Here is a 16,799-nt window from a genome sequence, read left to right on the forward strand (position 1 = left end):
AGTAGACACATTAAAAAAAAGTAAGTTACAATTAATACTTACAGGGGACCAATTTCCAACTTGCCACTCTCCACATGGGCTAAAGCAGCTTGAAATTTCAGCTGGTCGTGGTAAATGAGCACAGAAAGATTCATCTGCTATTCCTCCATAAGCATCTCTACAACTCACATAGCGAGCACGATCACCCTTCCCACAGGACGCAGAGCACTGTCAGAGAACAATCCAAGCTCATCGCACTTTAGGAGACCAAAACAAGATCATGCAAGCATCCAAAATACTAACATAGCTTAGTATCAGCTTGACTTTAGAATTAAACACTGAGAACCAGATTTCCATCTCACACTGATAGAGCCGTGCGTTCAGGAAGGAAAGTGAAATATTGCTGGATGGTTTAGGCCTTAAGAATTCCCGTTGGCTTGGAACTGAATTGCATGGCCTTAATTCTTGTGAAGCAATTTAGCATATCTGAACAGGTAGCGTTTCAACTATAATATGGAATCATTATACAGTTGCAATGGCAATTTTTTTTATTTATTAACAACAGAAACATTAGAGAATAACTTCCAGAACATTTTAGTTATGATGCAATATTTACATCAACTAATAAAAACTGATATTCACAATCCATTTGCCATTCTAATTTATATTAGCATATTCCATTGAGACCCTTCTAATGCCTTTATAGCTGAGAAGTTCAAGGTGAATTTAGTGAAGAGTTTCTGAGTACCCTCAGTCTATGCACTCTTTACTGCTATTTACTTAAGATAGTTGTGTAAAGATATAATTGTCTTATATGTTTTGTTAAGAACCTCAAGGGATGAACACACCCCCACATTTTTATAAATAATTTCAAGTTTTCACATTGCTGTCAAGTAAAACTGATTTAACACTATCAAAATAAAAAGCTCTTCCATTCAAGTTTGTGTAGAAACCATTTTTATAATGCTTACTTTACAAATTATGTAAAATTAGACCTTTAAAGACCCAAACTGCTTAATATTGTTATTCACATAAAAGATTTAAAACATATTTTAGAATGAAAGAAGTTCTCTATACTCAGAAACTGATCAATTATTTAAAAAAAAAATAAAAAACAAAAAACAAACACTTCCTTGCACACTCTCAATCATATGAAAGCTATTTTACTCAGAATCCCAGCTCCTAGAACCCTGTTTTTCTCCCCTCCTTATTTTCCCTGGCTAGATTTGAAGCAAACAGAATTTGCTGGGAGTGTCTATCTCCTTAAGAAAAAGGTTCTTAAGAGAAAAAAAAAAAAAAAAAAAAAAATTAGAATTCCTTTAAAATTTATCCCAAGCAGATTTCAGTCTGAAAAATACATTGAGAACTTTATGGAAAAATGGGTGAAGGAATGGAGGACTGCTCTGCAAGATGTGACCACTATTACATTACATACTGGGGTCCACGATCCATATCTCCATTGGGTCACCTTCCCCACATGAACTAGAGGAAGCGATGTAGTCCATAATTTTGTATTTTCTGGACAAGAGGGCAGTTCACATTCCTGTGGGGGCGAGAAAAAAATAAGCTTTCAAAGTATACATTTTGGAAGAGCCAAATGTAAAGCAAATGACTCCACCAGAAATAGATCCTACCATTACAAAAAGCCAGCATTAGTTAGCAAGTAAATACCATCTTCTAACTTTTCCCTGGTGTTATCCAAAGGCTTTTCAATTAAATTGTTTTCTTTTGTTGCAAATCGAGAAAGCTTATTTGATGTTAAAACTGTATTAGTAATAACTAATAATATTTGCACTTTGAGAAAGAACTGTGTTGGGCAACTTGCTGGAGACAAGGGGCATAGACATGACTGTGTCCTGTTTCATAGCCACATGCAGTACAGAAGAACTCTGTGAAGATGGCTGTGGTGTCCTGTCCTTTATACCTTCAGCTACTGAGAACACAAAATTACCCAGTTTCAGGTACCTGTGGTACCAGCCAAACAGGTACCACAATTCAAAATACAAAGCATACTCAAACCCAATGTTTTCACATGTAAATGGAAATAAGTGTATACCAATCCTCGGCTTTTATATTTTGAAATCTTATTCAAGAAGCCATCAGAGGACTGGTAACTTGTGACTGGTTTACTCTGGACCATAGAATCCTTTTTTTCCGCTCTCTCCTCAAGACAAGCAGCAGAGTATGCCCTCAAGGAGGTATGTGGTTACCAGCATAGCTGGATATAAATGAGATGTATGAATCTGGTAGCCAGTTCAACATATTAATACATAGTACCTAAGATACCAAAATGCTTTTAGTTAAAGGTAAAGTCACTGACTGTATTAAAAACATTTCTTCTGAAAAATGATAGGTTTAAGTTAAGGGAAGTGATGAAGTAAGTAAGCTGAGACAAGAAGAAAAGGTTAAGAACCTTATTAATACCATATTGAATCATAATTCATGTCTACACAGTTTTGAATTAGTATTATTCCAACAACTGAAGCTTTCTTCAAGTAACCACATTGTTCTTTTAAGAACTATATACAAGCAGAATTTTAGAGAATAGCAAGGCAGTTAGGTGCTATTATTAAGCATCATGGCAAGCAGACTCATTATAATATTTTACATGTTGGAGCTTCCCCCACCCCCAAATAATCAAAGGCCTTTGGACTCCTTCAATCATATACCCAACTTTCAATACCCAAATCTTCAATCTCCAAATTACTCTTCTGTTACTTAATTCCCTAGGCCAAATTTGAAGTTCAGGAAAAAAGCAGATAGTTTGAGTATTTTTTTCTCATTTTAGAACTCATTTCCTGCAAGTTCCCTCAAAGAGTCAGTAGAGAACACTTGTATTTAGACGCTTTTAACTAAAAAGTACAATCAACTGAAAGTTATTTTTTAACTTACTTGGTTATCTCTAGGACGAGTAGCAGCATTACACTCCCTGTCATCATCCAAAATAACTCTGTAAGTCCCAGTAACACATTTGACTGCACGCATCTGGTATCCGCGTCCACACGTTACAGCACACTGTTAAAGTCAATAATTTCACACACTTGACACAGCACCATTTATAATAAAATTGAATTTTTAATTACATTTTCTATTTTAAAACTCCTTCTAGAATGAATAGGAATGACTACTGGGATGGTGTTAACCTTCTTCACGGCAGACCATATGGTGCTTAAACAGCATCCATAACACACCAATATTTTGGCTATTGGTGAACAGTGCTTGTGCAGGATAAAGGCTTTCTCTTTTCTCCCCTTCCACCCCCTGCAGTGAGCAGGCTGGAGGTGGGCAGGAGATTGGGAGGGAACACAGCCAGGACAGCTGACCCGAACTGATCAGAGGTACAAACCATGCTATATAATGTCATGCTCAACAATAAAAACTGGGGTAGAGGAAGGGGCGGGAGTAAAGGGGTGGCTTCCAAATGAATCACTAGCTGTAGCTGTTAAATGTCTTTCCTGTCACTGTAGAGTTTGACAAGAGCACACTCAAAGGCAGCACCTAAAATGTTAGATGGCTGAAAATATTATGACATAAATACCATCCTATAAATGTTGTGGTTCAAGCACAAATACTGATAAAAACCCAGGTCATGAATAGCTATTACGAGATGGTATGGTGGAAAAACTGCAATGGAAAGCTCTGCTCCAGTGACATGGATTGGTAAATTGCTAGTACAAGCTATTCCAGCATGGCCATACACAGTGATTTTTTTATTCAGAAGAATTATATCATGGGACTGAATTAATTTATTTCATTTTTGCATTTAGCTTGTAGGAATGGAAAGCCAGCACCTTGTGATCAAAAGATTACTCAAAAGAAATTCAACATGTTAGACAACAGCATGGCTATCTCTAATACGAAAAAATATTACATGAGCAAAGTTCTATACAAAAGAAATGTTTAAGTTAAAATATACTTAATGTCTAAAGGTATATTTAGTCTGTATTTTACTACCAGGTAATATGTAAAAAAATAAACTTCAGCTGCTATTCAGCTATGAATTCTCACTAACATCCAAGAAACACTGAATAATCCAACAGTTCTGTTGGTTTGAGTAACCTGATCTTATGAAAGCTCCACGAAATTGAGTACCTTATTATTTTTTAATTAATTCTCATCTATTTGGTGACAAAAGTTTCCTTCACAAATTAATTCTCTTTTTTCCAGAATTTTGAAGCCACTCTGGTATACATTAGATGAGCATCATTAAACACAGGAACATATTTTTCAACAGCACTTTCACATAAAGAGATAGCAGATCTTTTATCACTGAAGGTCAAAACAAAACATAACAACAAAATACTAAGTCTTTTTCCCTGCTATTATTAGCATATACACTTCTATGATCTTAAATTAAAGCTACCACTTAAATATGCCCACACACCTATAAATATTTGGTCTTTTACCTGTCTCATTCATCTGAACATTTTGCTATCTACATTTTTATTATTCTGGAGATGTAATGTATTCATGTGTAAAAGTGTCTTTGATAATAAGGCTCAGGGTCAATGACTGTTTTAGGTGTGGGTGTTCCTAGATTACAGGTTAGATAGCCAATAGAAGCAAACAAACATGTGAATCAATTCAACTAAAGTAACTGCTTAAGATCCAATTAAAATATTTAAAAGGTATTGTTTTGTGATCACTCAGTCTGAACTAGAAAACAAGAAGCCAGGAATCCTTATGTACTCACTGATCCCCAAGGCCCTACTTGCCAAGATGCACATTCATGAAGTTCACAGGCTGTTATCGATTCTGGTCTATCATTTGGATTACAGAAATCATCTCTCAGTTGTTCATCATTAAATTGGCACCATACTTGACGATGCTTCATTCCTTTGCCACATGTCACAGGACACTGTAAAATTATTAGAGTCATCAGTTTGTAAAGACATGAATCTGCATTAATGGCTTTACTTTCTTCTAGTAATCTGTTGGATTTTAAAGTTCACATAAATAACAAAAACATTCCATGAATGCAAGTAGTCCAGCAAAACTAGTTCTTTTATGAACCCTCCATTTCCTGTAAACATCAACCCAAATGCTAATACAAAGGAATCACTATTAAGTTTCTAAAGCTACAAAAATATGAGAACAATGTAGAAATCATTTATTTCCATTTGAATAAAGAATACTTGTTTAAAATATGAGTGCACATATCACAGCTTTCACAGGAAAAATGTTTAAACTATCCACGATTGGTTTATACCCATATAATCTATAATAAAATGGAGAGAATTCTGTTCTTCATTTGGCCAGATGGTTCTCATTGCTTCATATAAAAGGAAGGTATGCATATTACTGTAGATAGATTTACTTTAAGTAGCTTTGCTACCTCATGTTAATGTAACAAAATTTCAGAGAAAAATAAATTCTAGGTGTGTTTTTCAGAAGTTCTCATTCCATTTGTACATCTGGGATGTTTATCAACCAAATCCTAGGACTTCAGAATTTTTATTATTGTGTACGCCAAAATAGCCAGAACAGAAAACCCAAACACTTAAAGCAGCTTATTTCAATATTGATGACCAGGACCAAAGGCATCTTAAGTTTTAAATGGTTCATTACCTCACTCCACTCACTAACAGACCAGCTTGGACATAAGAATTCATTGCAACTCTGTGTTACAACTCTTGGAAGTTCCTGGCATTCTCTGTCAGGAAGATGACGACCCAAATTGTTCATACAAAAAGCTTCTCTGGTTCTGACACCTCCTTCACAGCTCCTGGAACACTGCAGTGTATAGACAATATAATGAAACAGGAAACACAACATGATAAAGCCAGGTCAAAATACATTATCAGTCTTAAAGGCAAAAGACATTAATGATTGTGTTAAGACAAATGTATCCTACGTTTAATCCACAGACTGCTAATATGTTCACATGAGATAAATTTGGCATTTTGCTTAGTAGTTCCAAGATAAAACTCTTTAATGAAGATCAAAGCTGAAATTGTACTTATTCCTTTTCTCCAAAATACTCTCAGAACTAAATTATTAAGACTGTAAGTAAAATATACACCTTTAACCACCAGATCTTCTCTGCTAACTTCCAAAACCAAGCTGCAAACAATTCAGCTACAGTTTCTTACAAAAATATGAGGAAGTTTCTGAAATATAAGGATTGGTATTAGCTCCTCCTACAACTCTGCATTTTTCAAACATTATTTTCTTTTAGTTAAACTAAAAAAATTGATAAGAGAAATAAAAATTTGGTATGAGCACTAACCAGAACTATAATGGTACAATTACAAGGTTTTGAATTTGTACCTCTGACCATTCTGTGTAGTGCCAACTTGTTAACATACAGTCACCATGGCAGGGCTCTCTGGTTGGTGGTTTCTGCTGATCAGCACAGTACTTATCATCCACTGGAACACTGAGTCCTTTTGAAATAGAGTACTTCATGCAGTGGATCTCTATAGACCGATACCCTGGGCCACACTTCGATGTGCAGTCACTTTTGCCAACATTGTGCCACCTACAAGGATAAGCTGTTATAGGAAGCTAACTATGTTTTAAAAAATAAGACCATGGTGAATAAAGCACTCGGAGAATGTACCAGGAATTGTCATGTAAATATAGATATGCATTTTTAGGGAACAGATAAAACTGTAAAATCTCTCTCATGACTGGAATTTTCAAAGCAATATAAAAGAATTTGACTCACAGGCTTAAAAACATCTTTTTAAATTTAAAGGCTCTTTTGTCTTAATCTCCTAGGTGACTTTGAAAAATGTAAGCTATAATTCTAACTGTTCATCCTCTGAAGGCGTGGGCTTTCTTGGAGTGCAAAAACACAAGTCTGTTTCAAATTAGTTCCAGTTGTGGGTACCATTCTGGTGAAAAATGTATTCTGCCCAGCAATACAAGTTTTTGTGCCAGGATATATAGGACAGATTCACAATCCTAACAAGAGACTTTGTACTTTACCAATAAAAATTGGAAAATTACAGTAGTTCTACTTAGATTCAGAAGTGTAAACATAATGTATAAACCCATTATATGAATAGATTTGAGGAAAGGAAGGAGAGACAGGAGGGAAGACTGACGTAGAGAGGGGTGGAGGGACAGAGTACAAAGCAACCTGAATTACTTTGTTTCAATCTCTATCAACAAAAATATGTAAGACCACAATAGCTCCATCAGCTAGGAACCTCTTTTTACCTTAATTCACACTCTGTATTACACTCCTCGAAGACATCTGGTACAGTGGGTATAAGTTCACATCTTTGATCAGACACTACCACGTGATCACTTTTACGTACGCATGTCATTCTTCTTCTTCGAATACCTTGAAAAGGAACCAAAAAACAGGAATAATGGGCTAAAATAAGAGTGCCTTTTTATACTAATGGATTCCATTCGTCATTTAGGAATTTAACTGAGATACCGTATTAACACTAATGACTGTATACAGCAGATCCTGCACAAACATGCTGCTTTTTGCAGCTGACTACATTCCAGGTGGAGAACAACCTTGTCCCCATCACCCCTGCCACCTCCCAGCTGTACTATAGTGGTCACACAAGGATAACAACTTCCAGAAAACTGCAAAAGTACAACAGTCCATTTACTTATCAAGCTAAGTACTCCAAATGCATCATGTCTGTCCTTTGCTAATTACCAAATTTTCAAACCACCATGTTAACTTAGAGTTTGTGATCCTTTTCTTTAAAGCAGCAGAAAATTTGATCACAGGGTGCTTCTCTAGCACATGAGCATGTCTATAGCCTTACACAAAACCAAAAGAAACTCACCATCGCATATCTACAGGCATTTCCAGCACCTGCTAATAGGAGTATCTATCAAAAATCGGTGTACATACACTTTATATATACACTTCATACATATTGCAGTTTTATTTTTACACTGGAATAGCCTACAGAATAACAGTTAAAAAATTGTAAGACATATCTTTAAATAGCTTCACTCCATGTAGCAGATAACCAAAAAAGACAAATAAATATATATGAAAGACACTAGAAAAATCAGTGACCATCTGGAAGTAGGATAACAGAAGCCTACACATATGAGTAGACATACAATACTGCTTTCTAAAGATTCATTAGACTTGATTCAACTTTTTATAAACCACTCCTATGGCTACAAAAGAAAGGAGCACAAATGTAGTTTCGAATGTAGAATTGCACTGCATAAATAATGAAAATAGCACAACAAAAATCAGAAGCCATTCTGCCCTTAAAGGCTCTGTACACTAAAAGTTTACTGAGTGTGCCAAGTTTCTTCCTTAAAAGTAGAGGTGAAAAATCTGAGTACTTAAGACTAGTGCCTTCCTAAATGCCACCAGGTCTTTGGTTCTGGTGACAAAAGAATTCACAGTACCTTGGCACATCCTGCTGCAGTCTTGCCAGGGTCCATAAGGATCCCACGTAAACAGATCACTTCCATCTTCTATTGGGATATTGAATGAATAACGCACATCAGGGTTGTATAAATTCCCTACACACAAAACCTTAATTGAGATAAAATGATAGCTGTTTTTCAGTGAATTTGAACATAAAATTATGAATATAATGATCATGTAGGAAATTTTCAAACTTATGAAAAAAGTAAACATGCACCTGTAAGGTTAGCTCTTCTTCGATTCTATCAGTGCTGTTAATTCGTTCTATCGTATTGTTTGAACCACTGTACTCAAATATGGCTCCTTGTATATTGATTTCTCTTTTTGACATGCTTACAACAAAATTTCCATTCAAGATAAAATTTCCATGAATATCAGATAAAGCTATAAGTAAAATAAGATAATGGAAATAAAGCATCTATTTTATTAAAAGGTTCTATTAATAAAAACTCTTAATAGTATATCTTCTTATCAACACTTAGCTTTATTTTAGTCCATGTGTAATACTTTAAGGTTGTATCAAACAGTTTCTAATGCATTAACTCAATCCTGACCATCAGTAACTTTCACCTGAGCAGCTGTCATGGATTTTCTCTGCATTAACAACACAATTTTCACATTTGTTCTGCTGAAGGGTTGCCTGCGGTCATCACTTTTAAATTTGGTTAGGTTGTGCTACTATAGAAGGAAACAATAATTATCTGTATTTCTTGCTTATTCTACAGCCCACATTCTTGTATTTGCTAGAGCTACTTTTAGTGAAGTGCCTTTAAAAAGTAAATTTTAAAGTAAAAGTAAAGTAAATTACTATGCATTTATAATAACAATTTAATATAATGACCAGTTTGCAATAATAAAGATGAATAACAAGTTAAAAATTAGATTTAAAATAAAGTAAAATTTTTAGTAAAGGCATGCTATTCAGGCTTTACTACATTTGAAACAGTAGCTAGTGTCAGGTGGTGAGGGTTGTTCTGTGTCCTGTGAGATGCATGTGCAACAACAAGTGGCAAGAAAAACATTCTGAAAACTCTGAAGTTCGTTGAGTAGGATGGTAATGGAAGAAGAGACAGAAGTAAAATATGCACCAATATTCTCTCAGGCACTTCAGATATAACTAAGTCCTGTGAAACAGAACCACCAGGATTTTTGGTACAATGTGCTTATGAATTCTTTGTTCCTCTCACACACTTGCAAATCTATCAATATGTGATCTTTACACTCAGACACAATAGAAAAAGAGAAATGTGAGACAATTGGTAAGTTTACTGAAGGTCAGACTGCTTTGTTTATAAACAAAGTACTTGCTTCCAAGATTTAAAACCACAAATACCTGCATTATTCCTGAGTGCACTTGTGGAGTTTTAATTAACATTGCCACAACAAAGTAAAAAACTGACAGAATGATGCAATGTGCTGTAATTCCTATTCTCTGACAAATGAATGCACACGTTTAAGAATTAGAAACCTAACAACATCTCACTCATTTTTCTGAAAACTAATATCTACAGAGAGACTCAGGCAAATGATGATACAATGTAATTAGATATATGCTCTAAAGACTTTATCAGACTTCTGATAATATACGTCTAGAGCAGACCTCTGGCAAGAGCACAAAAACTATCCATCAATGTTATACACAGGAGGCTTTTACCAAGGTAGTTGTCATCTTCTGGTTTCCCTGAGTAGCTGTGTTGCTGAATATCAATGTTTGTTGCTCCTTTGGGAATGTTTACTACAACATTGTAACCTGCAATGTAATTATTCACAAATTAACTATATACAAAAATAGTCAAATATAGGAAATATGAACATACATTTAACTAGTTTTATTCACAAAACGCTACAGTGCACCAGTGACAACCACTGCTGAATGCCCTCATGTTTTAGGAAGGAAATGTGAATATCTTCACACATATAAGATTTCTTTGTTGTTGGCTTTTGTTTTTTAATCAGTTGAACTGAACTTTTATTTTCATAACTCATTAAAATTAATTCCTGTGTTCAGAAATGTGAATTCAATTCTTTACCAATAACATGAGTTCAACCTACTCAGAAAAATCTCTAGAGAGAGCACTACTCCAGAAAGCAGTCAGGTATACCAAGTGGGACTCAGGAAACATTGTGGCTCCTCACAATTTAACTGCAAAACTTTGACTGAGTAAGTCACTTAACATGAAATATTTGCACTCCCTGTTTATACAATTGGGTTAGCTTTTCTCTATCTCACAAGAGTATTGCATGACAGCACTCTAAAGAATGAGTCCTAAATACTCAAATGTTGCAGTGTTGCAGGCCATAGATATAGGTAGATATATCAGATAAACTAGCCACATTTTGATCCACATTTTGCTACTTAAAATGTTACCCTAGTGTGCTCCCTTCAAAATACAAATGCTTCACAAATGAGTCATCGCTTCGTGCAATACCTCCAACTACTATTATGCTAGCCTTGTCGTAAGGTAACAAAATAAGATGCATCAAGATCTACTTTTTAGAACTGTTGCTCTGCACATCAGCATACGTTAAAAAAAAAAAAGCTGTTTCTCACAGATGCTAATCACAAATTCAAAAGGATTCTTTTGAAAAAACTGAGTATGGCAAACATTGGAAACAAATAATAAACACAAACATGCAATCCAAAGCATTAATATAATCTTTTTTAACTTTTCCACTTATTTTGCTGTGTTTAACAGTCTTGCTGTGATTTAACTTTAGTTAGCTAACTCACCTCTGTGGGTAGAAATTTAAATGGCAATATTCTTTTCAATTTCATAACTCATTAACTTCCCAGCGCTTTTAATCTATTAGAACTATGGCATGCATTTAAATGAACATTTAATCTAATCACAGGTTCATCATATTTACCAGCTGGGGGCAGCACTGCAATTGCAAATTGACACACTGCATGCTGCTCTGGATAAATACACAGCCATTTGGTCAATCTTTCAACATATTGGGAAGAAAAGCAAAACACACTCAGAAAAGCCCCCCATCTCACATGCTGAAAACCTTGTAGTAATAGAACGACAGAAGACAAAATATGGGAGGAAACTATAAACAAAACTGCATAGCATGTTCTCAAGGATACACAGAACAGCTCACATACTAAGGCACCGAGAATGAGCATTTTCCAAGAAATCCTTGGATACTCTAATCTGAAGCAATAAAAATAGCCAACATAATAATTATGTGCACATAATTAGATTAGCATTTCTAAATTGGGAGCTAAGTAAATTAGTATTTCATTGTAATGAATTTCTGATGATTGTTTCACTACTGTTTAAACACTTAATGACAACATTATAACTGTATAAATACAAGCACGTACCACAAGCTGCTATTGTCCAATTCCAAGTTGTGCCTCAGTGAAATGACTCGTGTCAGTATGGAAGTGGGCCAGGTGAAGTTAAAAGAAAAAGATCAACTGCACAGACTTTGGCATATTCTCTTGTGATCCTAACTCAGAGCTTTTTTGGAAAAGAACATTTCCTCAGACAACGTTTTCAGTCATTACCCTAGGGAGGTCATAGGCCTCCCATGGACACTACAGTTTTAATGATCAGCTAGCCACCTCTTGTTTGCATTGCTGCACTCCTACTTGAGCACACCTGAGTGATAATCCCAAATGCTTAGCATACTGTCCAGTAGTATAATTCAGTGTCACCTTTTATATATACCATAATTCCAAGAATTTGAACATAATTTAAAACATTCAACTAAGTATAAAACCAAAATAATAAATCAAGGTTTTCCTCATCTCAAAACATGGGGATTTTTTTTTTTCTTCCAACTTCAGTTAGAAGCAAGTAAGTCTGTGACAATGCAAAGCTGATAAACAGCAGAGAGAGTCTCAACCATATTTGTATAAATGGCAGTTTCATGTACTGGTCACTTGTATCAAATGTATTTGTGACAGAATTCATGTGCTACTACCTATAAGCAAAAATATCTTTCATAGTGGTAGGAAACAAAAACGCTGACAGTCCCTTACTCAAAATTATCAAAATAACACATTCTTTTCCTTCAGTGTTTTGACCACATGTTCAGAAACCCAGCAACTAATAGCTGATTGTGCCTTCTTCCAACTTCTCAGGACAGACACAAGAAATTACATGTATTTGTATGGGAAGGGTAGCTGTATCCCATCTTTAAGTTTTTTGGTCCTTTTGCTGGGTGCAAGCCCTCCACCAGGATAAAAAAAAAAAAAATCCAACAGGATACTGGGCACACTTTCCTCTTTGACCAGCAATTCCTTTGTTCTATGAAGATCCTATTTGGCAGCTCTCCAGGTATCATTTTCACTTCGCCTGTGGTCTCTTTCAACCAGTGAAGCAGCATGAAGGAGCCTTTAGGAATCCGATATTAACCTGGAGACTTCTGTCCTTATGTTCTACGCTCTAACTGCTTAACGGCACTGCTACACACATACAATAGTCTCTCCATACTTCCCAGAAAGGACTACATATAGAAGAACTATTTGTAGCTCTATTAGAGAAACTGAATCAAATAAATAGGAATTCCCAGAGTTATTCAGAAGTTTCTCATTCACTACATGCCAATGAAGAGGAAAGAACATAAACATTGCTGCCCATGTTCTCTGGAAAGAGAAGGCTCACATTTCCCAGGCTATCTTTTTCAGTATAGGAAAAAAGGAACCTCATCAGCTGCTCACACCACAGACTTCTTGCTATCTCTTTACACAACCAAAAGGAGATATTGGAATAAGTCCTTCAGCTGCATAGTTTCAGAGGAGAGAATGCAAAGTGCAAAGCAGGAAGCATTCTTCCTTTTCAAGTACTTTTATCCTCATCATATCTTTTATTTGTGTCTTTTGTTTTGACCTTAGAGCAGATGGATTTTTTTTTTTCTCCCCTTGAATGGGTTAGTGTGTCACAGTGTTTGCCTCTGCATCCTTGAAAGGGCACATGGGACTGAAAATCAGAGATACTTTTTGTTGATAGAGGCCCTGAAGAACATACACTGAAATCCCACTTCCTCAAATGTAAAACAATTTCTAAGCCATACTCAAATGTGCATTAACATTTAAAAAAAAAAAAAACAACACAAAAAATCAAAAAACCAAACATACCATAATGAGCACTGTTGAAAGTACCTGCAAGAGTCTTACATGAAGAATTATCACCACCACAGATTCCACATTTGTCTCTCCTTGCCTTGGAATTCAAAACGTGATCACAGCCTGCTTGCTACAAAAAAAAAAAAATACAAAGGCCCTGTGTCACTCAGCCCAATGGAAAACCATGAAAACAAACAATGTAAGCTTCCCACTGGCCAAAAATATTCTTATTCACTGTATATATCTGGTCTTGCTTTGCAATTCATGAAAAGCCTTTTATGGTTTTGGGTGCTGTGATGTAAGGGCAAAACACAATAATGCTGTTGTACTACGAATCTACAATCCAAATACGCTTAATATGTCAAGAACATGTAACAGTATGTAAAGACTTTGTATAAAAAAAAATCAACATAGTGTATAAATTTTAAGTTATATTTACATTAAAAAGTCTTGGAATCCTAAAAGCTGTACATATGTGTACATGGTCATTAATTCTTTTAAAGTCTGTCATTACTGCAAAAGAAGCAAAGGAATACAAGTAGACTATGCTGGTTAAACTAGCATAAGCACAATTTTTGTTTACATGTCTTTACTTAAACTTCCTTTTCTTTTTTAAATTATGATAAACAGGACAATTCTCTGGCATTTCCTATTTCCTCTTGATCCAACGCTATAAAAAAAGGCTACATTTTCTCCTCATCCTGAATTTACTCAGTTTCACTGCAATCAGCAAAACAACCTGGGCTTGACAAAAAAGTCTTGAGTTGTTATAACATAGCACCTTTTCTCTCCCAACAAAATCTTGTGGCACTTCCATAACTGCTACTAAGCAAAGAATGCTGAAACGATCCCTTTCAAGGGTCAGTTCCTCCCGATTTTGCAATGGAATAATAATTATGTAATCTATCTACCCTTGGATTTTCTACTTTTTTACTTCTTTGATAGCAGAAATATGATGGCAATAAACACACAGCATGCTTCTTTCCTCCCTTTATGCCAATTTTGGATCAGTTTCTCTCTGCTCACTTGGACAATATTAACTCTCTCACATACGAGGCTTAATGAGGAAAGACTGTGGGTCTTCAGATTCAGCTGTATATTCTTCACTTCACTGCCTCCATTTCCAGATCTTTAATTTGGTAGTGACTGAATTTAAGTAAATTCAAAACATCTTGCTTTACATATTTTCAGTAATGGTTATTTGGATGAATATTTAATATCTACTTTAGCATCTCTTAAAATTGATTTTAATAATTAATAAGTTTAGATTTAAATACCCTGCATAAGCCTTGAACACAAAGGTCATTGGTTTCTGCTCCACAGGGAGTACCATCAGCAACTCTGTCCTTCAGCTGATAGTAGGAAGTTGTTCCAGAAACTCGGCAAAAAAGTTTACAGCGATCTTTCATAGAAACTGGAAAGAAAATCCAACAGGTTTCTTGTCTGTTTTAAAAATTTAATTAAAGTAACATTTTTATTTCATTAATTGAAAAAAATTATAATTACTTACTACCACTGTATTTTGGAAGCCAGCGAACAGCAGATGTAAGACCGTTGATATTAAAGTGTTTGCCATCAAATTCAGAGCACTGTTGCTCCCGAAAATCTTTTTTGCCTTTTGGACATGAATCAGTGTTACATGATCGAAATTTCATCCTGCGGCCAACACAGTACTTTCCTCCATTTCTTGGTCTAACAAAAATAGGTGAATGTAAAACACACTCAGTTTCAAAAATTGCTGTTTTCCATGAAAAAGTGGCTTGAGCCACTGATCTAAAGGGGAAAATCTCACACACCATTCTGCCATCTGTTACTGACTTCCCCACACATACTCTTATCTTCTGTTGCACTGTGCGTACATTTATACCCAAGTGAAGAAAATAAAAAGTCCGTGTAAAATACTACTCCTAAGGTAGGTGGTAATGAAGCTACTGATGTTTATTAACATCTACTAAATTTTTATTTCTCTTACAGTCATAATTATTTTGCCTGGGAAAAAGCATTATTAACTTCAGTGCTTTTATCAATTAACTGAGTTTACAGCCCTATTTTTACAGAAGCAACACCTCCCCTAGTAATTTGAAATTATTATTTTACAGAGCGACAAAGAAAGCAGAGAGAGTTAGGCACTGACACACTCTTTTCTGTAGTCCTAGTATTGGTTTCAGTTTGGAGATTGAAAGAACTGAAAACGGAAAATTGTGGAAAACACCCCATTTACTGTAAAGTCTAAAATACACTTCCTAACTCTTATAAACCCTGCTACACAATAATTCAGTATTAGTAGGCTCCTGGGGAGGGGGGGGGAAATCAATGGCATATTGATACTATCAGTTACTACAGATTGACAGAGGCATATCCAATGGGAATCTAGTCTACTGCCTCTTACTCATCAGAGAAAATAAAATAACCTGGGGTCGTTTGAGTGAGGTTCATTTATCCCACTGATAATATCAAGATGACATGACTTCCTGAAAAACCCTGAAACTAACCAGGCTGCAGCTATGGTTCTGCTTCTAGAGAAGGGTAAAGTTCTCATTGACTTTAATTACAGAGAATGAAATCCACACTGAATTATTCAGTCAATGGAAGTTTCTCATTATAAAGGTAAGTTGTAAACGACACTGCTGTAACCAGTGTTCCTTGTCGGCACTACTGGTGGTGATGTGAAAAAGCCTTAAATCAAAGTAAATCAATGTTTCACAAAAAAGATTACCAGGGAATACATCTGTTTCTTTTTGCAGCTTTTACTCCAAAGAAAGCAACTCAATATTTCAAGAAGCCCTCAGCATTTTGAGTAAAGCAAAAAAAAAAAGACCCTGCCAAAATAAGTCTTCAGAAATATCTATAAATATGAATGACACAGTTGGGACACAAGAGTAATCTATAAGTTCTCCGCATATTAATCTGTAGACTTATCTCTCTTTTCAAACATGGCTGAAACAAGCATTTTTTTTATTGGTGCTTCGAACTAATTTGTGCAACCCACAATACCTTCATTTTGTTTTGAACCAATCCATTATGTCGTAGTATCTTCATTATGCACTAATGTAAAATGCATTAAAAAACATACTCTGGTCTGTTACACAGCCTGGTGGTGCTCTTGATTCCGCCTCCACAAGTTCTTGAACATGAGCTATAAGGTCCCCACGGTCCCCATTCTCCATCTACAGGACGCATCTCCATTTCTCTGCTCACACAAATTCCATGGCGACAGTGCTGCACAGTTGACAAACAAAATAAAATTTGTAAGTCAAGCAAAAGGTTACTGTATATTTTAGGCACAGAAAGAACAAAATTTAAGACCTCACTGCTCTTAATCTGAGTCTGGACATTTTCTAAAATGTTCGAATTCCTTTAAAATATCTTATC

At 35.4% G+C, this 16,799-nt stretch overlaps 1 protein-coding gene across 3 annotated transcripts in view; it reads right to left on the reverse strand.

Moving 5' to 3' along the window:
• ADAMTS20 (ADAM metallopeptidase with thrombospondin type 1 motif 20) overlaps positions 1-16,799 on the reverse strand; it is a 103,331-nt gene that overhangs the window by 39,740 nt on the left and 46,792 nt on the right. For 2 of the 3 annotated variants that reach the window (XR_003923604.1, XM_030015752.1), the window contains exons 12-25: positions 16,501-16,646; positions 14,938-15,119; positions 14,705-14,841; positions 13,440-13,557; positions 10,002-10,097; positions 8,565-8,731; positions 8,326-8,455; positions 7,147-7,273; positions 6,250-6,460; positions 5,548-5,712; positions 4,673-4,837; positions 2,872-2,994; positions 1,415-1,522; positions 43-207 (exon numbers count right to left, since the gene is read on the reverse strand). Coding sequence is in view for 2 of the 3 variants with exons in the window: in XM_030015752.1 (XP_029871612.1) it covers positions 43-207; positions 1,415-1,522; positions 2,872-2,994; positions 4,673-4,837; positions 5,548-5,712; positions 6,250-6,460; positions 7,147-7,273; positions 8,326-8,455; positions 8,565-8,731; positions 10,002-10,097; positions 13,440-13,557; positions 14,705-14,841; positions 14,938-15,119; positions 16,501-16,646 (2,040 nt within the window). In the remaining variant the exon portion in view is untranslated. The remainder of the gene's footprint in view (positions 1-42; positions 208-1,414; positions 1,523-2,871; positions 2,995-4,672; positions 4,838-5,547; positions 5,713-6,249; positions 6,461-7,146; positions 7,274-8,325; positions 8,456-8,564; positions 8,732-10,001; positions 10,098-13,439; positions 13,558-14,704; positions 14,842-14,937; positions 15,120-16,500; positions 16,647-16,799) is intronic. The other variant, XM_030015753.1, reaches the window with a different exon arrangement.

Source organism: Aquila chrysaetos, chromosome 5, assembly GCF_900496995.4.
Source record: "Aquila chrysaetos chrysaetos chromosome 5, bAquChr1.4, whole genome shotgun sequence".
Classification (NCBI taxonomy): Eukaryota; Metazoa; Chordata; class Aves; order Accipitriformes; family Accipitridae; genus Aquila; species Aquila chrysaetos.